Below are 27,948 nucleotides of genomic sequence, written 5' to 3' on the forward strand. Positions count from 1 at the left end.
ATACTAAGCTGTTGTGACGAAGAATCAGTCCAAAATGAATTCAAACATTGTAGTTATGACACTAAATGCGACATATATGCAAACTACAGAATGAACTAGATAGACAGAGTGAAAAAAAAGTGTTTGTCTTTCTTTTATTATTTCTTTGGCATTATTTTTGGTAAATTTGCACAATGGTAAAAGAATAAAATATCTGACATAATTTGGTCTAACATATAAAACATACACCAATATTACAATGTACAAAAGCAAATGCAGTGACAGAATACATTTTTGCAAAATAAAGCGCATATATTTAAAAAGGGCAAATTATTTGGTTCAAATGAAATTATTTTAAGCTTAAGGGGTTTTTTTGGCATCATGTTAGGGATTTCTTTTAACACTTGCAGTCCTTTACTCATATATTAATAGGCAATTTATATTCAGACACATAACTTCATCCGAAGAGTTTGATGAAGCAGGGATGGCAGTAAGGTTTGCTCTCCTGCTCCTTGAAGCAGCCTTTACTCAGAGGTTTTAGGCAGAAGTGGCAGACGAGGTGATGGGGGTGAAACTTAGCCCCCATCGCAGTGACACAGCGACCCAGGATGGGCTGCTGACAGGCCTGGCACATACTCCCACGCGACTGGTGATAATGGGCTTCACAGAGAGGTTTCCCATCATGTTCAAAAAAGCTCCCATTCACAAAGGGGCTGTAACACTCCTGAAAAATATTTATAAAGAAAGTTGAACACAATTCTGGAATTATTACAATTTAGTCAAAAACACACATGAAACAAGAATGTGGTAAATGATGCATGATTCTTTTAAAAACTTGGCTCAGTGAAAATTAGACTCCAAAATGTGACCAGCCAGGCATAAAAGAGAAGCACTTACTCTACAAACAAAACACTGCGGGTGCCAGAGGGAGTTGAGGGCTGAGATGTAGTTTTCCAGGATGGGTTGGCTGCAGCCTTGACAGCGTGACGCAAACAGAGTCAGAAAGCACTGCTGGCAGTACTGCTGGCCCTCACGGTCATGGAAACCTGCAAGAGTAAAAGACTGCATTAATGTTTGTCTGATTTGATCTTCTTTCCACATGAATCTGCGGCTGCACCGCAGAAGTGTGGGACTGCCCTATTTGTTATGGACAACACTATGAGAGGTAATTAGTATGACATTATCCATTTTAATGGGTGTTTTACACATCAAAGGAACTGTATGCAACCTGTGCTCTTACTGTAAAAACTGACAACCCAAATGAGAGGCTTGCATGAGGCTCACTCTGCTTTCTGATTGGATAATCTTCTTGAGAACCAAAACACCAAATTAAACATTTGGCAATTATAATTTAATTATAATTATAACAACTTGGCAATTATGTCCTATGTTTTTGTGATGAAGAATAAAACAGCATTTGAATTGTGATCAGTAAAAGCTTAATTTGAACATGTTTACCTCATATCTAGGGTCACATATGGGTCAAGTTAATCAAATTGTAAATAATGCATTTCCTTAAAACCAGGTTGTTTTTCTCAAAATAAGCTAAATTAAACATCATTCCAAGGCTCTTTGTGTATTTGGTTAAAGTGATCTTAGACAGGATATGTGCCACCCATTACCTTCCTCTCCAAATGCACGACTGCACTTGACACAGCAGAAACAGTCTGGATGCCAGTTCTTATCCAGGGCAGTGACCATTTTCTGAGAAAATATATTCAAATTATTATTTGTTACAAGACATCAAGCTGTTTGCTCTCTTTACTGGTAGTTGATCTTACATTTAAAATAGGCTTGTTGCACTGTGCACAATGAGGGGAGAAGAGGGTGAAATAGTCTGACTCGCAATATGGCCGACCGTCCTTCTCAAAAAAATTGCGGCTGCCCAATTCAGTCTCACATTCAGTGCAAACAAAGTGCTCTGGGTGCCACACTTTCCCCAGCGCTGTCACTACCTAGGAAGATAAATTAAATATGGAGTTTAAAAACAGATTCATAGTGTAATGGCAATATTGAACATTAATAAGTGTAAGTTAATGCTTACTTGTCCCACAACTGGTTTCTGGCAGGCTGTGCATATCCCTTTGGAGGAGGTCTGAACTCCTTGTCTGGTGAGGTCTGACTGGAGGAGGCCAAGCATGCTGTCCAAGGACCCCTCTGACGACGCCTGAGGTGGGGCGGCAGAGGCGGGTGGAGGAGATGGTGCAGTTACTGGGGTGACTGGAGCAACAGGCTGGAAAAATCATATTATGTTAAAAAGACACTGAGTAAAGCATTGGTTTATCATCCAGACCTCCCCTTATCAGTAACCAAACAGTGGTTCATTAGTTGCATAAACATTTTATGATAAGGGAGACAGTTTATTGAATTTATTATGCTAGGGTGACATCCTTTATATCCTTCCACTATACGGGACAAAATGTAATTACAGTAGTAAACGAAAATGGATGGGTTTAGTCCATGCCAGAAAAAATATTAGCTCAATCTTCATCTTTTTATCAGGGATGCACTGCACTGGTCCAACTTTTTTTTTTTGCCAGTTTTGATACTATGGCTTTACATATCTGCTGATATCCGATATCAACCGATACAAGTGTGGAGATTGAAAATAGCATTTATGTCAAAAAAATAATTTGTCCCACTGGTAACTACACAGCAGCTTTGTGTAAAAAGTTCAAACATGAGATTTCTGGGCCAAGTAAAACCAGTATATAGTCTTATTAATAATCTGAATAAGTCTGAATAAACGGAATAAATTAAATTAACTCAATTAGACTGTCCATGGACCAGGTAGCGGTCCCTTTAATTTATATGTTTTTCCAATTGTATAGTGTGAATAAAATGCAGATAATAAGTAGAGGAACACTAATATCTTACTGTGCTCTGGACTCTGAAGTCTGACAGAGAGGCCATAAGTTTGTCGAGTTCAAGTGTTGCTGATGTTGCTGAGGGCTTCGCAGAGCTGAAACATGTAACACAAAATGCAATGATACATTTGAATGTTAATAATTTTTACAGTTTCATACTATAAATAAAATATAGGTTTTTGTCAACTGTGAAAAACTGGGACATGACATTAATATACAAAAATAGGTAATTCAAATCAATTTACTTCATGCAATGATTATAAAAATGCATTAAATACCCATCCATTGTGATCAATATGTTGTAATGATTAGCTACCTGATGGTCCTGTCTTTAGGTTTATCATCTTTCTTAGGAGACGGGAACTGGGCCAGGATCTCATCTGGATGCAATAATACAGCCATAGGAATAAAGTGATTGTTCTCATAAAACAAATGATCTGAAGAAATCTGCTTGTAAACAGACCAGTGATATTGAACTGTGTGGCATTTAGCTCCTGCAGCAGATGATCCAGCTCACTCAGGCCTCCTCCCAACAGCGATGAGGAGGAGAAGGCCGGAGGGGGGTCCGCAGCACGAGGGGAGCGGGGTTTGTTCACTGTGCTGCAAGAAACACAAGGCCACAATGGCAGCTTTTATTGCATTACGCCTTTGTGCGTCTGCATATAGGTAATTAAGCATTGGTTCACTGAAATAAAATGCCCACTGCCTAAACAAGGACTAAACTAAATAATCACTACAGGCACATATTTCCATGGTACGTTTTTAGTACATATAAGCATAATTAGAGTAGGGTCTTTCTTTTCTCTTTTATATTTCTAATATATTTAACAAACATTCAGGCAAATTCTATATTTAAAGTGTTTAGAAATATTGTGTTCTAGTTCCATGTCAATTATTACTTAATAAACTTAAAGTTGGATGTGAACCCCTATGATCAGAAAAAAAAGCCTTGCCAACAGTTACCTGTAGAGTTTATCTGGGTTTGAATTTTGTGAGGATTTCATTGCAGCAGAAACCGTCTGAAAAAATAATTAAAAGGTCAACACTGCATTACAATACTCAATTAAAACCATTTATGGGTGTCTGCAGCATACCTGCTGAGGGGTATAGGCAGGAGGTGGGGGTCGCACCTGGGCAGTGTCCTGGGATGTGGGATCAGCATTCAGTGGAGGTTCAGACGTCAACAGGACTGGACAACGCGCAAGAGGGGAGCTGGTGTTCTCCAAATCAGCAAGAAGGGCATCTGAATTTTATTCGGAAGATACTTTGTTTATAAACAAGTGTCCTCATAATATTACAAAGGAATATTTACATTGCAACAGGTTGTGCTCATAACATGTGACACATTTCCAATGAATTTTGTGTTAATTAGAAGTTGCTATTAAAGTATCAAGAGTCAGATGAAATAAGTTTGTTCTAATTGCAGAAAACATTTAACCTTTCCTTGGTCAAAAACAGACAGTTGATTCTTATCAGCCACAAGATAAAAAAAAAATACAACTACAACAGAATGCAATGTCAAACTATAATGTTGACTGTTAGTGCTAATGGTGATGAATGTGGAATGAGATTAAATGGATTTTTGGTGAAAACACGATCTTTTAAAACTCACAAATTGTCATAATGATACACATCTGTGTGTTAGTTAAGCGTGTATAGATATTGAGATATGAAATGTTTAAATTTATATATAATATACTGAGAAATGTCCAGAAAAAATGGATGATGAAAGGAAACAAACATGTAGATTGGCATGCACAGCAGTTACGTACCAAACACAACTATACGAGGACTGAGAGGGTAGTTAGGTTCAGGCTCCCCTATAGAAAGACACACCAATACAGCAGCAGAAGGTCAGCACACAGTAATAAGACAGACCATGATGTCAAATGCAGCCTTATCACACAGTTAGAAGTGAGCAGAGCGGTCAGCATTGGCAAATTCAAGATAACATAGACACAAACATTGGTGCAGTGTGACATGCCAGAGTGTAGAGGAAACAGAGGGAGAGGAGTGTTTTGGAAATGATATCTAATCCACCTACGCACTGAATTCAAGTTAAAGTGGAAGTTGTTCAGTGTTTGGCCTCTGGAGCTACATGACATCATTTGGAACTGACAGCTCAGCCTAAACCCAAAAATTATGATCATAAAATTTATGACAAAGAAGCTACTGTTTTGGATATGTGGTATTATTTCAGTATTTTATTTTCACTTGTCTTATGTTCAAAAATTTTTCTTTAGACTGAAAAACTGAGAATGAACCCTTGTATGTCTCTAGAGTGAGCAGACTGCTAGTAAAACTCTCCACTGTTCTCATTTAGGAGCTGTTGGAAGTGAACTAAATGCTAGTACAAAGTTTGTGTTTAGTCAGTGGCTGTCTCTATGGTTTCTGTTTTTATATCTTTTGGTTCTAGTAAAGTGCAGTTTGTGTCCAGACAACAACTTTGGATTTTCTCAACCTTATTTCATCCCTGCGGGCACAACTGTCCCAGATGATTCACAGTTTAGGTACGGCCATGTGGTGCGAATACAATTTTGCACACTCTATTACACTAACAAGCCAGATTGCTCATATAAGGAGCTGAAGTTCTTTCAATGGGAATTCTGACCATATTTAGAGCGTCTTGTCGACTTGTTTGTCTTGGCCATGATTTCTCTCTACAAGTGGTTCTTCTCAAAGCACAGCCAGTGCCAGATCCAATACATAAACTTACAACATACTCTGGGTAGCAGCACAAACGCTGTGTCCCAAACATGGCCAGGGTTGTCTGACTAGCCCTCACACAGTCACCCTGTAACTTTCACACAATCCTTTCCAGATGTGTGTTGGCAACATCTCACCATTCTTCACAGTGCTGCCTGCCTCAGCTAAACCTGTGTTCCTGGGCTCTGAACTGGACTTTGTGGAAGAACAAAATCCCACAAAAGCAAATGGGCAGTTTTGAGGAAAAAATAAAAATGTCCTATTTTCATTGAACTCTGTGGCTTTTTGAAATAGCTGAGCGGTCTGGGCTATTTCAGGGCTTTTCCGACAATGCCTTTCCCATGGCTCTCCTTCTCACTGTGTTAAAAAAAGAAAACACTTAACACAATACCAGCGATTGACTGTGAACACAATCCTTTGATGTCCTTGAAATGGAAGACACCATGTTAAGCATTAAGTAGGTATCTGTCTCTCACTTATGGATGAGAAAACCCACTGTGGCTCTACTAATCTAATTGACTAAGAATTTTTTGTATTTGCAGTGCAAGCCTGGCTCTTAGGACAGCAGCAAGACTGGTCACTGTAGGAGCTGTTCAACTCTGATCATTGCTTTGTCTTGTAATTTGATTTAGTTAACCCAACTGGTCCATATGGTTTATGGGTTTGTTATATTGTATGTAGTTAATCTTTTATTAGGCCTAGAACAAATCAAGCGTGTTAATTAATATAAGCAATAGTCTTTCTAAGGCATGCATACTGTAGCAAGTAATCTGACATGATCACTAAAGACTCCTACCGTATTTCCTCTGTTTGGGCACACACCACCCCTTCCCTCAGATCCAGCCTCAGATACAAATCAGTCTACATCACCGCTTTACACGAAATTTCTTACCCAAATCCTCCATTGTGTGCGTTATCACTCCCTCCGTTTGCGGCACACCATTCAATAAGTTGAAATGACGCCACACGCAGTCCTGGTACCGGGGCTATTGTCTGCCTCGAATCCGAATAACTTCTGGCCCGTTATCCGCCACACGGAGGGAGGAGGAGTAAAGAGGCGAAGGGCGTCCCATCGTTTTTTCCTACACGAGTCTCTTCCTGTGTAATGCCCACTACCAGGAGACGAGAACGGAGAAGGCGTAGTTAAATAAATGTGGTTACAAAGCCGCATTCCCCGGACACTTGACGTCATCCTTACATTCCTAGTCCATATTTGGGACGAAAAGTAAAGATTGTGTCACAGTGCGCGGTTGTAGAGATAGATGCGCAACTGAGGGTCTGTCACTGTTTAGAAGGCGGGTTATTCCCAAACATGAAAACTCCAGAGACAGCATGATGATAGTCTGGCCAACACCATAAAGTATGAAAAACTGATTTGAGTAATGGTTAAAGCTAGATGTTTTAAATCTGATTTATTAAACTGATTATTCCAAATGTAACTGTAAATCAAATTAATAAAAACGCAAATGTCCCATTTTAACAATTAAACCAAAATATAGCCCAAATATAAACCAGACAAAGATTCATTCAAGCCAGGATAAATGTAGATGAATTTTATTTACAAAAAGTAAAATTAAAAGAGGCTAAGCCAAATATTAAAACTAATCAACCCTAAATAAACATACTAGGCAACAAATGGTGTGCAATGGAGATGCTGACACAAAACAAATGGTGAAATAATGATTTTCTTAATGCAAACCTAACATTTGAAAGCTCTTGTATGTGCTTTATGCAACAGATATCACAGCCTCTGTTGTCCAAGAGGTACCTGCCTTTGGTCTCAGTGCATAAAAATACAACAAAGAACATTGAAATGAACCAGAAAGACAATAAAAGCTTGAGGGTGATGCAAACAAGCCATTAGACCAAATTGCAACGAAAAACACAATAGTAGTAAGATAGAGAAAGTAAACAGCAAAACCTGTGTCTGGGAAAAAAGTATGATCAGGTACGATCTGCTCATGCGGTTTGCTGACACTGGAATCTTATCCATGCACGTTAGTTCAGAGCATTGTGACACACAACTACGCCTTCACCATTCCAAAAATATTGACAATTAATACGGTGCACACACATTCATTCTGCAATCTCTCAAAAAGTTATGACTCTGACTTTGGAACAGGTTTAGCTCCAAGTCTAAGGTCAGAACTTAATATGATGTGAAAACCAAAATGGGTTTTTATTAAAGCAAATCTGGGAGGCATATTTTCGAGGTTTCTGGGAGAAAAGGACTCTGGGGCCAAAATTCAAAGGTAACCTTGATAGACATAGTTACCTTTAGTTAGCATGTATCAATTCAATTTCAATCTCTTTGTTGTCACTTCTCCATTGAAGTAAATCCACAAACACAGCCCCTATTACGTTCCCTGTTGGTGCTGTCACTGCACTGCCTGCTCATTGGCAGTGCTACCAGAGTCCTGAGGCTTCATCACATCAGGGAGTTCAGGGGGACTTGAGAAGGCCTCGATGTGCAGCGGCTCAAACATCTCATCTGGGAAGGAAATGACTGTAATCAGTTTTAGCATACTCTAAAATAAATTGCAGCAACTTTGAGTATGATCAACAGAATTATACTGTAGATTTTAACATACTATTTACTCGGAAGGCCAAACCAACAGTTGCTGGAGCCTGGGGTCTAGCAGTCTGGTTAGTGAAACCAGAGTCGCCCAAGGTTTTACTGTCTTCTAGCAATTGGTCATCCTGTAAAACACAAAATATGGAATGTCAAAGCAAAATATCAAGTCTGGGTTCTGCTTGCTACAACTACACATTTTCAAACATAAGGGCCCTGTTTCAAGAATCAGGTTTAGTCCAAACTTAGGGTTTATTAACCCTAAAAAGTGGTAAACTCAAGAGTTTTCAGTCAGTCACCATGGTAACTCACTCTGTGAACATAACCTAGTCCAGAGCAAGTTTTATTCCTCTGACCTTGAGTTTTACCAGAGACTGCTTGTGAAGAGCTCTGATTGGACAGATCACTTCCCCATTTGCAGAAATAGGAATGGTTAAAACTAAGTTTAATTATGCATATTTAACCTTAAAAAGTTACATTTATTTTTCATTTTCACATTTTACTTTAGTTTCTAATTTGAATACAACACAATTTACTACTTATAACTTTTTGAATTTGTTAATCTATCAGCTTGATATCAAGCAAATAGATCATTTAATTGCGTTGTGGTCTGAATGGCTGTCCTATTTTAATCACTTTATCATGTACTCCAAATATTTATCAGACCTTTATGTGCAAAATGATGGTGTGTAAGATTATTTTCAAGTTGTAAAATAGTTACACTTTTGGGTTTTAATGCATCATACTAATTATTCATTAAAGTATACTATTACTTAACATTCCATTTTAGTGTCACGCCTAAATTCAACCTGTCCACAGACATATTACTTCTTGTTCCACTAAGATGGATGAATAAATTTGAAAAATAATTAATTTATCCATCCTCTGGTTTACAGTTGCCAGATCTTTTCTGGGATCCACTGACTGTGGCCTCTCTCCTCAGCCAAACTCAAGGTGAACATACTCTGAATGGTCTGACTCTACTCCAAACCTGTTTTCTGAAATGGGAGTGTTTTGAGTTGTCTGAGTAGGATAACTCTGAGTCAGTAATTAAACTCAGTGGTAAATTTTACACACAGTAAGTTAGTAAAAAACAGTTCTGAAATTATTTTTCAAATTGATTTATCTAGCGATTATTCTTTCTTTTAATCAGTTAGCTAGCATGCAATAGGCCTGTGAAAGAGATGTTCTTTTACTGAATTTGACCCAGATGAAGCTATGGTGACACTGGTATCCTGATAAAGTTCATTTACAAACAAAACACTTTCTTGTGTATTTACTGCTGTCTCTGAGTCATAAAACTTCTTCTCTCACCTTACGGCACGCTTTGGAGTCTAGTGAATTTTGTCCAAATAACCATTGCTACATTTTGATAATCGGCTATTGATCAATCAGATGAGTCGATGCACATGCTGTAACAAAACAAACTCACTTTGTAGAGCTGCTGGTCTTCAGGAGATCTTTTGAGAATTCCTTCTACGATACGCTTAAGCTCATATACTGTTGTAGACTCCTTAGCGTCTGTGAAGATTGTAGTCTTGTGATGTCGGATCATTAAAAAAACATCCTATTAAAAATATGAAATACAAAGTTTTAATAAGAACTATTATGAAATCGTTTTCTTGCACTAATTTGTAACAAATACAATTTTGAACAAATACTTCAACATTGAAAGCAGAAAAGTATGTTCAGACATTTCATAGCAAACACTGTATGAATATGAATGAATATGTCAATAAGGTATGATTGCATGCTTGCTGTACAATTATTATACACATGATTTATTAGGTAACCAGGTATAAAAAAATAAATGTAATTTTGTAGATGGAGGAAAAGTCCGTGGATTTTACAAATAAAGATTTGAATGTCTCTAGATCTGAAACAATTATCACATCATTTGAATATATTACAATAACAAAATAGTGAAACACTTTTGGCAAAACCATAACAGTGGAACCAGTATGATCTCTTAGTAGTGATCTTTAAGCGAAAATAACGGTGCCATTTCACTCATTTGATAAATAAATACAGTAGTAACGTCAATAGTGCTACATCACAACCAGTGCTAGCCAAGATCCGCAACAACAACGCTAAGGTTACAGTTAAATTAGCCACATTAGCTACATTAGCAAGGGCTAGCTAAGAAACAAAAGCTCAGATGTATTGCCCAGTTTGCTGTGTGACATTACAATTACGTTATATTTTGGGGGAATTAGGCTTAATCTATCGAAGAATCGACCAAAAATACTGAATGTAAGAAAACCTAATCATTACCATTTCAAGAGATCAGCTAGCTACCCGGTTAGGCCAGCCTTGTGTTGTGTAGCAGCAGACTGCACCACCAGCGGAAATTGCGCAATGAGAGAGTATTGCCGCATTCACAAAAAAGGTACGCAACTCTACGTTATTTTTTCAGAATTTGGCGCCAGCTGGATGATTCGTGTCAGACTAAACAGTGGTGTTTTCCAGGTTTGCTTTGGTCTAGTCCTGAACCGTTCTTGTCAGTACATTTCATTTTCGTAACGTTTCATGTGTGGCGTTTTACTACCACTGCGTGCAAGCGTTAAACGCGTACTTTGACATTAGATTGGCAAATGTTGCTAAAGGCATGTTGTTTATGTATTTTAAGGGATCCACCTTCGCCTAATCTTGGTTAATACTTTCTGTGAGGGACATTTTACCTTTGAGAACTGTTCTCTAATGGCACGGGCGCTTATGTTGTTTATAAATGTAGTATTATAACTGCTTATCTTAAATAGGTCGTGCCAGTTATACCCCCAAGGCCAAAAGTAGGATGTATTCTGAATATCTTAGCTACAAAACATCGACATATTTATAGTATGTTGTTAACAATGCTATATTTTGTTATTGCTTATTTGAATGTTTGTTCTCTCTGTATTGACTACCAACATGCACCCTCAGTACTCGCTAATAATGATCTGATTTTGCTCTCTCATAGTGTACTATACTATACAAGAGGAAGGGTCCTTGGACAATGTCAGTTGCAGTGGAGACTTCTGTAGCCGGGTTGCCTCGCCCATCTCACTTCTCTCATGCTGAGCAGTCCTTCTCTATTAAGAAGCGATGCCCTCCATTCTCCTCATCTTCAACGTCCACCTCATCCTATGCTTCTCCAACACAGCTCTCGCGGTCCGTGCCCCCCCTACCACCGTCCAAAGGATGGCCCCCTTTAAGCAGGCTGTTTCCCCATCAGCCATCTCCATTCACACCTTTATCAAAATCTCTGAACAAATCACCCCCACCCAGTTCTGTATATGATCCTAACAAACAGCAGACTTATTTTAATCAATGTTTTACAAATTTGGGTTTGCTTGGAAGAGGCTCTTTTGGGGAAGTATTCAAGGTGAGTATATTTGTATTGCAAAATTAAGCACCGTGTATATAGAGCAACTGGGACAGTAAATATTGTGTTTTTGACATGCAGTGATTGTAAGGTGCATATGCAAATACTTTTTAATCCTTTACTAGAGTTAGCTCTGCAGTAGCCATTTTCACAAATGAAGCTTTTTTGTGTTGTAGGTGCAAAGTAACAAAGATGGCCACCAGTATGCAGTCAAGCGCTCTGCACATCGCTTCAGAGGAAACAATGAACGGAGCCGAAGTTTAAGAGAAGCGAGAAATCATGAACGCCTGTCTCCACACCCGCACATTCTGAAATTTGTAGCAGCTTGGGAGGAGTGTGGTCGCCTTTTCATCCAGACAGAGCTGTGTAACACAAGCTTGTTGCTCCATGCTGAAAACCAGCCTCCTGGTCTTGGTCAGTTATGAATGATATGCATTTAAATTAAGTTATTTGATTACTGGGTGGTGAGGTAGCAGTTACATAACAATAATGAAAAGAATAATATAAATCCTGTTTTATATTAATTTTTTATTGAAATGCAGATGAGCCAGCAGCTTGGAATTACCTTTGCGACCTCCTGTCAGCACTTGAACATTTGCACTCTCATGGCTTTGTGCACTTGGACCTAAAACCTGCCAATGTCCTCGTCACTGAGTCTGGTCGTCTGAAATTGGCTGACTTTGGACTATTATTTCAATTCAAGAAAAATGTTGGAGAGCAAACTGTCAAGGAAGATATGCAAGAAGGAGACCCCAGATACATGGCTCCAGAGCTGCTACAAGGAGAGTATGGGCCAGCTGCAGATGTTTTCAGGTACAAATCATACATTTGTTGCATTGCTGTTAAAGTCATATGATTAAACAATTAACAGCTTCTAATCTAATCCAATTTCAACTAGTTTGGGTGTTTCCATACTGGAGCTAGCCTGCAATCTTGAGGTTCCTAATGGAGGAGAGGGCTGGCAGCAGCTAAGACAAGGCTGTCTTCCTGCAGAGTTTACGAGTGGTAGTTATTGGTCTCTTAATGTCTGTTAAATAAGAATGAGTACATACTATTATACTACTCCCCTCTGGGTTTTTTTAGGTCTCTCACCTGAGTTTCAGACAGTCCTGAAGCTGATGCTGACTCCTGAACCATCCAAGCGACCCACAGTCTCAGAGCTTCTCTCCCTCCCATGTGTCAGGAAACGAAGGTGGAAGAGGCGCATCTACCTTACAGTCACTGAGACTGTTCTTGCACTTATCTTTCTCTGTCAGGTATGTTGTATTATGGATTTGAAACAATGAGGAGCTGTGTTCAATTTGAAGCATGAATTAATGTATTATATTGATATGATTGCTATATGTCCCATTTGTCACAGAAGGCAGCATGCTTTGGCTGGAGAGTGCTATTCTCTCTTCCTTGGTCGTTTGTTCCTTGGTCTATGTCAGCCCCCTCTACTCCCCCCAAAGACAGTTGGGACAAAGACTTAACTCTCTCGCTCAGTGCCATGATGGCTGAGTCTGGAACACCTGAGGAGGAATCTGTGTTTTTTGTGGATCAATTGGACCCAGAGCTCTCCCCTACATTCTCCCACAGGTGTGCCTTATCTGTGTCAGTCTACTGTTGTTTTAATTTTTTTTTTTTTTTACTATCTATCTGCTCCACTGTTTACCGTGTATTTTGTATTCACAGGTTAAAGTCAAGATTGTCTTTGGAAAGCACATCTACGCCTCTCCCTAGGTCACCCTCTCACTACCACCGAAGCCCTGCTCATACACCTAATCATTCAGTTTTAAGAGAATGGCCATCCTGCCATTTACCTCTGACCCCTTCCAGTATAAATTCATTCAATTCTTGTCATGATCTTTCACCAAATGGAAGTCCCATCAAAACTTCTCAACTCAGCCGTCAATCATCTGCCAAGTCCACTCAACGAAGTGGTCGCAACTGGGTCAGAGCTAATGAACTTCTACAGAGACCAAACTTTGAGCCAAAGAACTTGCTGAGCCTTTTTGAAGAGACAGCCTGTGATGGCGAGTCTTAAATCTGTCAGGCACATTGGTGAGGGTAAAAAATATAAGACTGTATTAATTGTGCTGGAACGCTTTGACAAAACAATTTTGCCATTTACTTGTTGACTTTGTAACTGCCTCTTTTGACTTTTATTTAGGGAATTGTCTTTGGGGGAAAAGGAGAGATTCTAATCTTGAACTTGATGCTCTTTTTGTGTTTGTGCAAATGCAAATATTGCTAAAATGACATGTCATGATGAATTGTTTCCTATTGTAATGTAAGTTATACTTTCTTTAGTGTATTCATGTCCTGTGTCTTATGATCGTCAGAAAATACATTTGTGAGAACCCAGATTCCCTGTAACTGTGTTTATTTGATGCTACTAGTCATACTATTTTGATAAGATAATAGGAGGAGCTGTCTAGATAATTATGTAAAGATATATTTTATTATGAAACTGAGGGAACTTCTAACCACGGGAAATGTTTACAGTTTGCCAAAAGGTGGTGCTAGAGTTTAAGAACTGGCTCTAACCATGCCATTGACTAAATTAGTACGGTCTATGGTTGACGCTAGTCTCGGGGGAAGAAATTATATAGGACAGCTTTTTCATGATTTGTTTATGTAATTTCAGACCTCATTCTGCTATGTCATATAAGATATAGTCTGCATGACTTACGAAGAGATGTTCAAACTGAAACCACATGAGGCTGTCAGTGAATTAAGCTGTGCTGTCTGTAGTTCACAGATGCAAACTGCTGTTGTGCAGGAAGAGGTTCAAGGAGATGGCAGCAGAGTATCTACAGAGGACAACTCGGACTCAAAGGGAACACCAGAGTCTGAACTAGAGACTGCAAGAATTTCAGGATAAACTCAAACTTGACAACAATGGTAACAATCCAATCTCTTATATCTCTTGCTCAGGAGCAGGCCCTGGGCACGCGAGCAATAGAGGCCCAGATCTACCACACCAGACAAGACCCACGGTGTAGACTGTGCAAAGAGGCTCCTGAGACAGTCCAGCACAAAACTGCAGGGTGTATGATGCTGGCAGGGAAAGCATACATGGAGCGACATAACCAAGTGGCAGGCATAGTGTACAGAAACATCTGTGCAGAGTACGGGCTGGAGACCCCAGGATCAAGGTGTATATATATATATATATATATATATATATATATATATATATATATATATATATATATATATATATATATATATATATATATATATATATTACAGTTGTGTTCAAAATAATAGTGTTTTTTAAAACGTGAGTAAAGCTCAAAAGTCATAACATTTTTATTTCCATTCATTGGGAACATGTCATATTATTTTTTACATCAAGACATGAAGAAAAAAGTGTCAATATTTTAATTACTATACAAAAAATTATTATTATTATTAATTGGGCTGTTAAAAAAAATAGCAGTGTCTGCATTTTTCATTACAAACTCAAATATTTACTCAATAAAACGAAAAAACTTTGTGATTTAGCATTCCTGTGAATCACTAAACTAATATTTAGTTGTATAACAACTGTTTTTGAGTACTGCTTCACATCTTTCCTGCATGTCCTGTAGACCAACTTCTGGCACCTGTAAACAGGTATTCCAGCACAGGATGATTTGACAACCTTCCACAATTCCTTTGCATTTCTTGGTTTTGCCTCAAAAAACAGCATTTTTTATGTCATCCCACAAGTTTTCTATTGGATTAAGGTCTGGGGATTGGGCTGGCCACTCCATAACTTAAATTTTTTTTTGATCTGGAACGAAGATGTTGCTAGCTTACTGGTGTGTTTGGGGACGTTGTCTTGTTGAAACACCCATTTCAAGGGCATTTCCTCTTCAGCATAAGGCAGCATGACCTCTTCAAGTATTTTGATATAAACAAATTGATCCATGATCCCTGGTATGCAATAAATAGGCCCGACACCATAGTAAGAGAAACAGCCCCATATCGTTCATGATGCTTGCACCACCAGGCTTCACGCTCTTCAGAGTGTACTGTGGCTTGAATTCAGTGTTTGGGGGTCGTCCGACAAACTGTCTGCGGCCCTTGGACCCAAAAAGAACAATCTTACTTTCATCAGTCCACAAAATGTTTCTCCATTTCTCTTTAGGCCAGTCTATATGTTCTTTGGCATATTGTATCCTCTTGAGCACGTGTCTTTTTTTTAACAGTGGGACTTTGCGGGGGCTTCTTGCCGATAGATTAGCCTCACACAAGTGTCTTTTAATTGTCACAGTACTCACAGGTAACTTTAGACCATCTCTGATCTTCCTGGAGCTGATCATTGACTGAATCTGCCATTCTGGCTATTGTTTGATTCGAATGGTAGTCTTCTGTTTTCTTCCACGTCTCTCTGGTTTGGCTTTCCATTTTAAAGCAATGGAGATCATTTTAGATGAGCAGCCTATCATTTTCTGCACTTCTTATATGTTTTCCCCTCTCCAATCAACAATTTAATTAAAGCACGCTGTTCTTCTGAACAATGTCTGGTACGAACCATCTTTCTCAGGTTTTCAGAGAGAATTGCATGTACAACATGTGCTGGCTTCATCCTCAAATAAGGGCCACCTAAATGACATTTGTTTCTTCACTTAATGATTGACCTCACTGATTGAACTCCACACAGCAATTATTTTTAACACACCCCTTTCACTTAATTATTCAATTACACAGACTCAGGAGCATTTATATCATGAATGTTGTGTCTGTTGGTTTCTCTGACTCTATAACACCTACTGATAAAATATTTGCCATGTAATACTATGATGTATACCAAAAACAGTGATCGATCTGGTTAGTCATGTTGGACTGCTATTCTGGTCAGTCAGTGGAATTGATTAATCAATTTACAAAGTCAAAGACATGAGCACATAAGTAAAAGGGTACTTTTACCGGTACTTTTGTGTGGCAATGTAAAAAGTTCAACCATTTCAATGTAGACACTGTGGAAAACGTTTTATTTATTCAACTACTATAAAAAAACATGAGCAGAAGTGCACTCAGAATCTACAAAAGTCATGTGTCCACACCGAAAAGCACTGGCCCATGAGCCATTTTTTTGTTTTATCTGTAATGTGTGTTCTGGAGTCTAAACAGTCAAACGTATAATTACTGTTTACTTCAATACACACACATCTTTGGGAAAACCCAAGATGGTCTACAGTATTACTCAGTGCCCACAACAGTAAAAATAATAATAATTAAAAAACAAAACAAAACAAAAAACCCACAATATCTGTACTATATTTATTATTTGTTTGTGAATTTGTTCATGTATTAGACTCTGACATTTTTAATTTTGAGATTTTGGGCTTCTTTCATCTTTCTAACACATCATAGATGACGGTGTCATCAGAACTTATTACTTCAGGTGCTTACTGCATTACCCAACTCAAAAGAATTTAGAAGCTATTTCCTGTTCAGTCACAGCTAGGCGTGACCTGTCTTGTCTCCTTTATATGAGCATTTGTGGACATTTTGGGACAATTCTTTGCAGAACCTAAAGGTAAGCTATTCCATTTGATTACATACAGCCTTATTCAAACCACCACACTTGTACATTTGTACAATACCATTTGCATTTTTTATTTCAGATTTGTTCTTCATAATGCAGAGTGCCAAGTGTGTGTTTGTTGGAGACAGTGGAACTGGAAAGTCCTATTTACTTTCCACCTACATAAGGAAGTCCTTTCCTGGAGAGTACCATACAGACTTTTTAGACCGTTACTCTGCAGAAGTGAAGATTAAAAACCAGATTGTTCAGTTACATGTTTTGGATACAGCTGGCTCTGAAGACTATGCACGTTTACGTCTTTTAGTGTATCCTCACACCAATGTTGTTGTTATTTGTTTCTCCATTTCTGACCCTTTGTCCTACCAGAGTGTTACACAAACGTGGCTTCCAGATGTTGAACCAAATTGCCCTAAAGCTCCTATTCTTTTGGTGGGAACTAAGAGTGACCTGCGTGATAACAAGGAGATTTTAGAAAAACTTAACGAGAAGCGTCTGTCCACAATAACCCAACAACAGGGACTTGCTCTGGCAAAAAAGATCAGAGCTGCTGGATATTTTGAATGTAGTTCAATCCATCAAGAAGGATTGGATGAGATATTTGAAAAGGCTGCACAAATATATCTTCAGAGAATAAAGAGAACTCCTTCAAAGAAACATTGTATTATTTTATAGCCTAATGATAATAAGATAGACAAGACTTTCATTTGAGATACAAGCAATCTCCAGTCCTGTTTGCGGGTATTACAACAATAGTGGTTGATGCATTTTTTATTATTTTTTTTATTTTACTTATATTATTATTATTTATTTTATTTATATATATAATTGGTTTCTTCTGTGTTTTTTTGTTCTGGCCCGTCTTAACTGTGGAACATTTGATACTTTTCCACAAATGTTGTACACTTCATTAATTTGTTAATAATAAACATATACGGTCTACGTTAATGAATGTGGGGGAAAAAAATTTAATACATTTTTAAAAAAGCATTGTTGTTGACGGAAGTGTCCAAAATTCTATTTCCGGTGGGAGTACTGTGTTATGCTGAAAAACAACTCCATCGTTTAGAAATTGCAGTTCAAAAATAAATTGTACCGTATACTTGACACGGAAAGATATTTGCTTTACATTGTATGTTATTTTGGAGATTAATAATGTGCCCAAGTGTCAACTTGATCAGCTTTCCATGCTAACCTCGCTAGCATCTCATTTTACAGGTAATGTTAGCTAGCATCTGCAGCACAACTATTACTATTATTATTTTATTATTATTATTATTATTTTGGCACACTGAATGCTATATATGGGTTTTCGGGTGCTATTTAAACAACAAAATTGTGATATATTGTTCAAAATAATAACAACCATGAATTTATAGTTTTAGGTGTAATGACTTTTCTTATTCTTGTTTGTGTGTTAATTCTTTCAGTATGTCTAAACTGCAACATCTGAATGCCCGTGTGGCGAAGCTGCTAACACAAGCAGTTTATGAAGTTTTGGATGCTGTGAAAGAGACCGTGTCTGAGTATCAAGAAAAAACTGCTAGAACACTAAGGGAAAACGAGAGTCTAAAACGAAGACTGCAAGAGCTCAAGGAAGAGATTGCCCAAGAGAGATGTGGGTATAATTTTGCTATTTTTCATATTTTGATGCTATAAAATGTCATAAATGTGAATGTATTTATTTATTTTGTGTGTGTGTGTTATTTTATTTTCTAGTGAGACTCAACTCTGACCACATCACAGAGAATAATCTTCCTCAAAACCATATAGCTGGTCATTCCCACACTGAGCAGTGGGAATGTGGCAGCAAGTCTTACAATGACACAAAGAGAGAAGAGTCAAATGACACAATTACCTCTCCAACCCAGTCTCCCACAGAAGTCTTTGAGTCGCAAGTAGATGATGGGACTTGTGTTAAAGAAGAAGATATGAGCCGCACAGCGCCAGTCTCCAGTAATGCAAACCAAAGTATAAATCCCACACCAGCTACAAATATGGGTACATCAAAGTCTGGAGGAATAACTGAAGCCAATCTGTCTATTGTCAAACAAGAACCAAGAGCATTTGAGACTAAAGACTCTTCCTCCTGTGTGAATTTAAGTTACAACTCCTTTCATCAAACATCTATTGAACTAGCCAGAGCACAGGTTATTACTGAAGTTTCTCAACCACCCTTACCTGCCTATTCCAGTCTGGTAATGTCTAAAGGGATCACACATACAAATGGGATCTCTTTTGATGTGACCAACGGCAGAAGGGGGAGTTTTCAATCAGAAGATCTTCATGTATGTATAGTTTGTGGGAAGACGTTTAGCCGAGTGGGAAACTTAAGAATTCACCAGCGGTGCCACACAGGAGAGAAGCCCTATGGTTGTATACAGTGCGGTCGGCGTTTTACTCAAGCGGGTGACTTAAAAAAACACAAGAGGGTTCATACAGGAGAAAAACCCTATTTTTGCACTCACTGTGGCAAAAGTTTCAGTCGGAGGGAGAACTTAAAAAGACACCAGAGAATCCACATTGGAGAGACACTGAGATTACAGCAAGTATGGAGAGAGCCACCAATATAATGAAGTGTTATTATCAGAATGTCAGCCCCACAGATTCTAATATTCTCCTTTGTTCTCAAAATCCAAGCTGAACAGTATATTGATAAAACATTATAATTCAAATTCTGATTAGATAATAAAATAAGAGCAGTCTGTGCAACCATGGTGGCATATTAGTTGTGATGATACTGTCTAGTGAGATGACTTATTTTGTCAAGCTACATAATTAGGTCTAATGTTGTCCTGTACTTGTTTTAAATGGAAGAAACATGTAAAAGAACCAAAGGGTACCTAGGCAACATCAGTTTTCCTATATTGTATAGAAATTTTCAGTGAACTATTTAATAGACAAATGGAATAGTTTGAAAAGGTTTGATACCTTATCTGTTCTTTTTTTTTTTTCTGGAAGGTGCCAACTTTATTGAAGGAAAATTATTGTTAAAATTTGCCTTTTTATTTTCATTATATATGTGAACATGTATTTGTATAGAACAACACTATTCTCTAGTAATTGCAATGTTTAAATTAAACATTAAAATAGCCTGTGTTTCCTTTATTTGTATGTACAATTAAGTCAACTTTGGTTTGTCTATATGTCAAGTTGGTCTACACTGCTACTACGCAGGTACAACAGTTGTATAATATATTAGGCATGCACACAAACAAAGTATGCATATTTTTATTGGAAAGTAAAGAAGTTACTCTACCAGGTGAATTTATTTTAACCGTAAGCAGAGTACATGATGACCGTGACGTGCAGTGGCCTCCTTCATTCACAAAACCAGGAAGTGACTGGCCGCTGGCACAGTTGCACAGCTGCAGTTCCACAACAAAAAATACGCTTTACAAAGGTGAGTCGGCTTAGTCCATGGCGTAACTACATCCTCAAAATATTTTCGCTTTGTTTTGATGAACTGAAACTTGACTAACCTCGGGAGGTGGGAAACTTTCAACGAAGTTAATATTCAGAGCTGTTGAAGGCAACCTGGCAATGTTTTTGTTTATCGACACTTGAGCATATTTCTACAAACCACGGTGTACTGGATGAACTGTAGTTTATGTCCTGAGAGTTGAATGTTTAAGAAAGATCCATGTAATGCGCACGAATCAGTGGTTATTGTAGCGAAACCGTCTGAGACGCCTCTTTGATATTAAAGATTCTCTATCCATTTTTATATCTCTATTTCAGCGATTAGGCCTAACGAAGTAGACTATGTCCTTCAAGTATTTCCTTGTGTGACAGGTTCACTGTGCAGCTGATGTTGAGATGAAGATTGATGAAAAGGTTATGTGTTATTTTGAATCCAGTAACACTCCTGTGGACAAACAAGGCTACCTGTACAAGAAGGTAGGACGCTCTACGGTCATGTCAATAGAGTAAGCCTACAGCCGACTATGAAGTGCCCCATGTAAAAATGTCTCATGCGTCCTTCAAAAGATGGAAACAAGGAATAGTTTTCTGTGATTGTCAAAAGTTGTGTAGCTACCAGTAAGTGGCACCCATCTGCACACCCATAATCCAGGCAATCTATAAACATAACAGTTACTGAACAGATGTTTTGTTGAAAAAGAAACAACTAATCCTTAGATTAAATAAACTACAGCTAATTCGGCATAGTAGAGACTATTCACATTCACACACTATCTGATAAGTTATCAGCCGTTCAGATATAATCAAAATATAGGCTATTTCATCCACAAATAAAACTTAGGCCAAAGAAGACATGAAATATACAGTTGATGTTCAAGATTGATCAACCAAACCTCATCATTACGGGAACAAAATTTGTAGCTTCTTGTTTCTAAACATCTTGTGTAATAAATTAGGTAATTTTGAATCATTTGCAAATGTGACAGTTGACCACAGATGACACAACTATCCCACAGGGTGAGATCAAGACTTCCTATCAGAAGCGCTGGTTCGTACTGAAAGGAAACCTTCTCTTCTACAAGGAAAAGCCAGCAGACCGGGACCTAATTGGGGTCATTGTTCTGGAGGGCTGCACTGTCCAGCTCTGTGAGTCTGATGAACAGTTTGCCTTCTCTCTGGTGTGGAGTGAACCAGGACTAAGAACATACAAATTTGCTGCTGAGGACCAGGAGAGCCTGGAGGACTGGATCAAGACCCTTCTGTCTGCCAATCACCAGTACCTGGCTCTGCTGCTCAGTGACATGGAGCAAGCCTACAGAGGTTAGAATCCCAGTGTTTTACAGAAGGGGAAGAGAGACATCTTTGTTCAGCAGGGCAACTGTCAGCGACATTGTGCTGCATCAGCTGCCCGCAACATCATGGTACAGGTGCTGACTATCATTATAGTTTGTAATGGGGTCAGGGTGCTCACAGGGTGTGGAGGAGACAAGAGAAACAATATGTGCTTTACATTAGAGGAGCATGGGTTTATCTACAATGAATAATAACTGCTAGTTTTCACAAATAAATATTGCTGTTACAGTTATACAGTATTCTTGTATGTATATTATAGTTAAAAACATATGTTATACCTGGAAAAGTAACTATTTTATGCTATAATTATTATTTTACATTTCATAATTTAAAAAAAAACATCTTTATAATAACATAATTCATATACTAGTACATATATTCTAAAATTATATTATCAACGGACCCTTAGGCATAAGATAGAGGTTGAGCTATGATAATGTATTTAATGTCCATTTGTCAGCTTGAAAGACTAGGGTTTGTCACTGGAATTACATTTCTTGTTTTATCATGATTTCATTTGTGTAGTACAGTTGGCCCAGTGACCATTGTTATTTCATTGTACATCATCTTTTTTTCTCTCTCTTTCTTAGAAGCATTAGGAGGACCCCCCATAGAGCCAACCAAAACCAACCCTTTTGTCATGCCATACTTTCCTATTTCTGAAGCAGGACATGCCTCCACCTCTTCCTTATTACGCCACTCGTCTTCACAGCCGACCATTGCATCTTCCAGCTCTGCAGCAGGACCTGCATTAGGACCTTGTCTCAGGGCCGGTCCAGTGGCTGGTCCAATGCTTCAGCCATCTGCAGCCATTTCAACAAAACCCACACTTAAAAAATCCCCCAAGCTATGGCCCAAGAAAGCCACCAATGCTGTGAATACTCAGCCGTCCTCCATGTTTTTTGGCGACTTTGCTGGAATCACATTAGATCCACAGGATGAGTTTGTGAAAATGCATGAAGAATTTGGAAAGGAAATCAAAAAACTTATTTCACATTGGGCAAAAAGAAGACCAGATGGACAAGAGGACCTGATAGACTTTGGCTGATAACTGTTATTACGTGTTTAAACCAAAATGTAAAGTACAATGACCAAAACTAGAATTTATTACCGTATGTGAGAGTATTTACGTTGGTTGATATCTTGTGCTTTAGGCTAAAGGCCAAGTTTAAAATACATTTTATTGTCTTATTCATCTTCAACTGTTTTAAAGTATATATTTAATTATTGTCAACGTAATTAATTATAGATGCAAATTACATCTTTTTAAAAATGTATTTGTGTAAAAAAATAATAAAATAAAAGTTGGAACATTTGCCAAAAACTGACACATTTTTGTTTGGGACTGAATGGTTGAGGAAGAGAATGGTGGGGCATGGCAAAGCTATTTTTATCTCTACAGCTGTCTTGTTTTTACGGTCTTTAACAGAGCTTGGCGTGCAAGTCTCTCTCTCTTTTCTCCTTCAAGCCCATAATTGACGTGTGTTCTTCTTCTCACAGCCCCCTTCACATCAATTACAGTTATTTACATCATATTGCCACATAAAATTTCTCATTTCATATTGGCTTTACATGCTGTTGTACACAGAGAAAGAAGACATGTAGTATCTGTGCTCTGCATGCTAGCACCTGATACATAGGCAGAGAAGTTACATGATTGATGGCAGCCTATGGGGTTCATATATGGAGGTTAGTGGGTGGGCCAACTGCTATACTGGGACACTTCAGGGGCAACCAAAATTAGTGCATTCAATTGAAAACTTGGAGATTCAGTCTAGCCAGTTTGTTTTCAGCTTTTTGTTTGTATAAAATCAAATCACAATGGAAGCCTACCACTAAATTAAAATACTGGCAAACATGCATTACAATATCTGTCTATATATAAATTATTATCCAATAGAAAATTATATGTGTTCTAATAAGACATCAGATATAATGCTCTTGATGTCGATCTTAATCGCCCAGTCAGTGTTCTTAGAGGCTTGATAATCTTAGTAGTCATTACTGGAACTGAACCAGATTGGCGCTGCCGGTGGTTTTCAGGTTTCATTGCTGTTTATACTATACTGTTGGCACTGGTGATTTTATTTTGGACACTGATCCTATCATTTGTCAGGTGGTGACTTCAGGAAATGTTAATGGTGAGTATATCTTGGCACCTTAACTTATAGTAGACAATTAAAATAAAGCATCTGGCACATTGTAACATAAGCAGACTGGTTATAGGACACAAATTAATTGGTAATGAACAGCTGACTTATTCATAGAATTTGATGTAGTCTGATTGTCATTTAGCAGCTGAAAGAACTAAAATCACCTTAAAAAAGACAAGAGGCCATTCCTGTTTCTTTACCCATATTAGTCTATAGATGACACCAAAGTCAGCCAGTCACTGTTGGCATTGAATTCACCTCATTCCAAGACTTGTGCGACCTATTTTGGCTCTATGTGAAAGATGATCTGTCCCCGCCACCTCCTTGCTCCACCCTCTTTCTCTTACTTTCCTCCCAGCTCTTGTTTTCCAGCCAAACCTGATGGTGTGGCTATAGTTAGTCCCCCATGGGCTGGTATATAAGGCCCCAAGGGTACACCTCTTACATGTCAGTCACATCGGCTTGGCGTAGGCTTCTCTTCTTGACCAACAACCCCAGAAACTTGAGAGATGGTGAGTGTGGTGGACACGTTCCATGGATCCGATCAGTCTCTAGGGAGTAGGAGCTTGTCTGCACCATGTGCTTTTGCCAGAGCATCACTGAGAATTTACTATCTGGAATAACAACATCCAAGCAAGACACTTCTGGAAACTTAAATTGCTGGATTTTATTCAGTCTGAGTTTGACTTTTTAACTGGAAAACATTTTAAAATGTATCTGAAACCATAACAAAACCATTGTGGGGCTTGGTGTAATTCATCAGTAACACCCCATTAGACTATGTAGAAAAAAACCCAAAAACATTTAATTGGAATATGAATTCTTATGTCATGTGTGTACTGCGTAAATATGTGTACACAAGGTGTACACTATGTGTATGTTAGTTAGGCAGAGTTGTCCATTTCATGCCTTTAGTTTAGAATGTGATTTTTGGTCTGCTAAATTTGAAACTTTGCATTTGTAGTTTTATATTTTTAATAATTGTGGTGTTATGTGTTAAAATGTGCTTAGTCTGTATTTTATAATTTTCTTCTCAGGCACCCAAGAAGGCCAAGAGGAGGCAGCAGCAGGGTGAGGGTGGATCCTCCAATGTGTTCTCCATGTTTGAGCAGAGCCAGATTCAGGAGTACAAGGAGGTAAAAATCTTTTCACTTAACAAATTTAACAAAAGTAAATACAGAGGCACAAATCTGTCTAGGACATGTTGTGGTGCTCATATAACTGATGACGCCTTGTATTATTTGACCTTTGGGGAAATGTGAGGATGTACAGGGCATAGCTGTAAATTTGAGCTATGTTTGTGACAGCAGCTAGTGCTTTTTCAGGGATAGGTCAGAAATCTTCCTTGGAGACTGAGAACTCTCCTATTGGTGACCCTATAGGAATGTTAGCCAACAGCTGTGGTACTCTTACATCTATCATAACAGGAAACAAGGTCTTAAAGTACAAGGAAAGAACAATGACTTAATTTGAATTTACAAGAACGACAGGTGGGATGTCAAGTGAAAAAATATTGACTTTATCCTAATATGGTAGAGACAGGATTTTGCACAATGGAAATATAATCAATTGCAGATAACTAGACAGGATTCTTGATAATTACATTGGCAAATTAGAGGTCATTAGAAGAACATTATTACCACCATCAAACAGCTTGGGTCACATGGCATAAAAGGGGCAGGGGCTGACAGCTGTAATCAATGCGGTCTCCTTAAATGTCACACGGGGCTTGTCTCAGATTCCGAGACCATTTTAACACCTTAGAAAGACAAGTGGGCGACCAGCTGCCAAGCCCCAAAAGGTTTGCTGTGCCATCTTTAGTTTCACAGCCTGCTATGTGAAAAGAGAAGGGGACAAGAACTTCAAATTTACACAGTGATCAACACACATAAATAATTATTTTAACAAAGACTAGCAAGTTTAGCAGGGATTTCAATTTGCCTTTTAATTAGTTGCATTTCACTTCACAGCTTTAGACTTTACTTGAGTATAGCATATGACTCTCTAATTTCTGACTTAACACCCAATATCTGTCTACCCAATGCAGGCTTTCACAATCATTGACCAGAACAGAGATGGCATCATCAGCAAAGACGACCTCAGGGACGTGCTGGCCACCATGGGACAGCTGAACGTGAAGAATGAGGAGCTGGAGGCCATGGTGAAGGAAGCTAGCGGCCCCATCAACTTCACTGTCTTCCTGACCATGTTCGGAGAGAAGCTGAAGGGTACATTACAACACTTGTAAATGTATGTCATGTTTTGTTATTTTGTTATGTACTTGAATTAAATGAAATGCTTTGATCCCTAGGTGCTGATCCCGAGGACGTTATTGTGAGCGCTTTCAAGGTCCTGGACCCTGAGGCCACTGGTTTCATCAAGAAGGAATTGTAAGACTTTTTTGTTTGTTTGTTTTTGTTTTTAGATCTGCCTGTGCCACTAACTACTCACATCACTCTCACACAGGCAATTCACAAGCATTCACACTCACATACATGTCAGACACATATATTTCTATATCTGTGTCTGACATATGTGTCTGTATATATGTCTATAATTTCTAATCATATTACATTTTATTCAATTATATTCATTATTTGTCTCCAGCCTTGAGGAGCTCCTGACCACCCAGTGCGACAGGTTCACCCCTGAGGAGGTAAGCACATTATCATTTTGAAATCACTCCTCTTTATATTGCACACGTTTTGAGGTTTTAATCCTTAATCCCAATCTATGATCTGTCCAGATGACCAACCTGTGGGCTGCTTTCCCCCCTGATGTGGCTGGCAATGTGGACTACAAGAACATCTGCTATGTCATCACACACGGAGAGGAGAAGGAGGAGTAAAAACCCACCTCTCTCAAGAAGACCACTACCTCCGTCTGAAGCTACCCTGGCCCCTTGACCACCCATCTATGCTCTCTCCTCTTCTCTCCAAAACGCCGTGGCTGCCTCGCACACGCTCACAACCCAGCCCCGCTCTTTCCACTTTCCCAGCTCACTACAGAAAGGACTTGTCTCTGTCATGGAGATGCTCAGTGAGAGGACTGAAAAAGGCTGTGGGGGTGTTTGTGTGTGAGTACCAACGGGGGAAAAAACATGGGATTATTTTCAAATAAAATAATCTTGTGACACTGAAACTCTCTCTCTATCTCTTTCCCTGCTTCTTGTCGCTCCTCCTTCTCATTCTGTTCAGGCGGGCTGGAGCAAACAGTGCATGCCTCATACCTACATATTTATTTTGTATGCATATCAGTCCAGTGTGTACAGCGGTCAGTCCCTTGGGTGCTGTGGCGCATGCACAGACTCTTGCTTGAAACAAGTGAGTGGTCTGACTTAGCTGGTCTGTTAGTTTCAACCTCACCAACAGAGTGGATAATGGAGTTTTGTTATGTTTTTATACTGGTCGTATGAAGTATTATGGTGCACACAGTAAAAGACTTGGGGTATTGTACTAAAATAGGCTGCCTACCCCTTTCTTTTAATGTCCCTTGATGTCCCTACAGAGGAAAGGCAATTAGAGAAAAGCATGATGTATAGTTGTGTAAGTGAAAGAGATGGTGAAAGATGGTGAGGAGGAGGAAGGATTTGAGAGCAAGGCAAAAGTAAAAAGTCTTTGTTTTGGGTCTCTCCTTCCTCTGCCTGGCCGCTGTTTCTCTCCTGTCGATGTGACTGTCTGTGACTACACTGTAACAAATAAAGAACGTACAAATAAAAGACACTATCTTTTCGTAAAATGCTGTGTCTGTTGGTTTAAGTGGGACTGGGTTGAAACTGTAGACGCTATATTGAAGCACTGCTCTTGCTTGAGGCATTGCATGGGGACAGCAATGACTGCGCACTGACTGGAATATGCATATAGTTAACTTAGGTGTTTATAAGACAATCATTCATCAGTAAATATCCTTGCTTATATAAAATATAAATAATTGAATTAATGAAAAAGTAAAAAGAAATTACATTTACAAAATTCTGATCACAAGAAACAAAAACTGGTTTTCTCACTTCT

At 38.6% G+C, this 27,948-nt stretch overlaps 7 protein-coding genes across 18 annotated transcripts; 5 read left to right on the forward strand and 2 right to left on the reverse strand.

Moving 5' to 3' along the window:
• Positions 1–120: 120 nt before the first annotated feature.
• On the reverse strand, positions 121–6,750 carry LOC110170988 (transforming growth factor beta-1-induced transcript 1 protein). 4 transcript variants are annotated; one of them, XM_055150125.1, is made up of 12 exons: positions 6,445–6,750; positions 4,619–4,666; positions 3,977–4,089; positions 3,810–3,865; positions 3,310–3,446; positions 3,163–3,226; positions 2,857–2,941; positions 2,024–2,212; positions 1,761–1,934; positions 1,602–1,683; positions 877–1,025; positions 121–703 (listed from the first exon to the last, which is right to left on the reverse strand). In XM_055150125.1, the coding sequence occupies exons 1-12, from the start codon at positions 6,455–6,457 to the stop codon at positions 437–439; spliced, it is 1,377 nt and encodes a 458-aa protein (XP_055006100.1). In that variant the 5' UTR covers positions 6,458–6,750; the 3' UTR covers positions 121–436. The 4 variants fall into 4 exon arrangements, with proteins under 4 accessions (XP_055006100.1, XP_020792327.1, XP_055006101.1 ...); XM_020936668.2 differs by having other exon boundaries at positions 3,941–4,089; positions 6,445–6,698; XM_055150126.1 differs by lacking the exon at positions 4,619–4,666 and having other exon boundaries at positions 6,445–6,718.
• Positions 6,751–7,090: 340 nt separating this feature from the next.
• On the reverse strand, positions 7,091–10,552 carry LOC110171025 (elongin-B-like). 2 transcript variants are annotated; one of them, XM_055150127.1, is made up of 4 exons: positions 10,399–10,552; positions 9,557–9,691; positions 8,144–8,252; positions 7,091–8,058 (listed from the first exon to the last, which is right to left on the reverse strand). In XM_055150127.1, the coding sequence occupies exons 1-4, from the start codon at positions 10,399–10,401 to the stop codon at positions 7,931–7,933; spliced, it is 375 nt and encodes a 124-aa protein (XP_055006102.1). In that variant the 5' UTR covers positions 10,402–10,552; the 3' UTR covers positions 7,091–7,930. The 2 variants fall into 2 exon arrangements, with proteins under 2 accessions (XP_055006102.1, XP_020792365.1); XM_020936706.2 differs by having other exon boundaries at positions 7,091–8,043; positions 10,399–10,551.
• On the forward strand, positions 10,145–13,836 carry pkmyt1 (protein kinase, membrane associated tyrosine/threonine 1). Of its 6 annotated transcripts, none has more exons than XM_055150122.1 (8): positions 10,145–10,513; positions 11,084–11,488; positions 11,665–11,902; positions 12,031–12,301; positions 12,387–12,493; positions 12,572–12,744; positions 12,849–13,066; positions 13,163–13,836. In XM_055150122.1, the coding sequence occupies exons 2-8, from the start codon at positions 11,120–11,122 to the stop codon at positions 13,512–13,514; spliced, it is 1,728 nt and encodes a 575-aa protein (XP_055006097.1). In that variant the 5' UTR covers positions 10,145–10,513; positions 11,084–11,119; the 3' UTR covers positions 13,515–13,836. The 6 variants fall into 6 exon arrangements, with proteins under 6 accessions (XP_055006097.1, XP_020792337.1, XP_055006094.1 ...); XM_020936678.2 differs by lacking the exon at positions 10,145–10,513 and adding an exon at positions 10,524–10,624; XM_055150119.1 differs by lacking the exon at positions 10,145–10,513 and adding an exon at positions 10,528–10,593.
• Positions 13,837–16,897: 3,061 nt separating this feature from the next.
• Positions 16,898–17,957, forward strand: LOC110171023 (ras-related C3 botulinum toxin substrate 2-like). Its single transcript, XM_055150458.1, has 2 exons — positions 16,898–17,003; positions 17,092–17,957. Exon 2 carries the CDS (start codon positions 17,106–17,108, stop codon positions 17,682–17,684), a length of 579 nt encoding a protein of 192 aa, XP_055006433.1. The 5' UTR covers positions 16,898–17,003; positions 17,092–17,105; the 3' UTR covers positions 17,685–17,957.
• Positions 17,958–18,085: 128 nt separating this feature from the next.
• Positions 18,086–20,103, forward strand: LOC110171041 (zinc finger protein 813-like). The gene is made up of 3 exons (XM_020936726.2): positions 18,086–18,227; positions 18,440–18,627; positions 18,729–20,103. Exons 2-3 carry the CDS (start codon positions 18,441–18,443, stop codon positions 19,580–19,582), a joined length of 1,041 nt encoding a protein of 346 aa, XP_020792385.1. The 5' UTR covers positions 18,086–18,227; position 18,440; the 3' UTR covers positions 19,583–20,103.
• A 215-nt stretch (positions 20,104–20,318) lies between these two features.
• Positions 20,319–23,113, forward strand: LOC110171026 (sesquipedalian-1-like). 3 transcript variants are annotated; one of them, XM_020936707.2, is made up of 4 exons: positions 20,319–20,412; positions 20,805–20,909; positions 21,449–21,752; positions 22,376–23,113. In XM_020936707.2, exons 2-4 carry the CDS (start codon positions 20,829–20,831, stop codon positions 22,831–22,833), a joined length of 843 nt encoding a protein of 280 aa, XP_020792366.1. In that variant the 5' UTR covers positions 20,319–20,412; positions 20,805–20,828; the 3' UTR covers positions 22,834–23,113. The 3 variants fall into 3 exon arrangements, with proteins under 3 accessions (XP_020792366.1, XP_020792367.1, XP_055006576.1); XM_020936708.2 differs by having other exon boundaries at positions 22,379–23,113; XM_055150601.1 differs by lacking the exon at positions 20,319–20,412 and adding an exon at positions 20,481–20,499.
• Positions 23,114–24,165: 1,052 nt separating this feature from the next.
• On the forward strand, positions 24,166–27,532 carry mylpfb (myosin light chain, phosphorylatable, fast skeletal muscle b). The gene is made up of 6 exons (XM_055150149.1): positions 24,166–24,450; positions 24,976–25,074; positions 25,986–26,166; positions 26,250–26,328; positions 26,546–26,594; positions 26,685–27,532. The coding sequence occupies exons 1-6, from the start codon at positions 24,448–24,450 to the stop codon at positions 26,784–26,786; spliced, it is 513 nt and encodes a 170-aa protein (XP_055006124.1). The 5' UTR covers positions 24,166–24,447; the 3' UTR covers positions 26,787–27,532.
• The last annotated feature ends 416 nt before the right edge of the window (positions 27,533–27,948 follow it).

Source organism: Boleophthalmus pectinirostris, unplaced genomic scaffold (assembly GCF_026225935.1).
Source record: "Boleophthalmus pectinirostris isolate CB_2022bp ecotype Guang Dong unplaced genomic scaffold, ASM2622593v1 HiC_scaffold_14, whole genome shotgun sequence".
Classification (NCBI taxonomy): domain Eukaryota; kingdom Metazoa; phylum Chordata; class Actinopteri; order Gobiiformes; family Gobiidae; genus Boleophthalmus; species Boleophthalmus pectinirostris.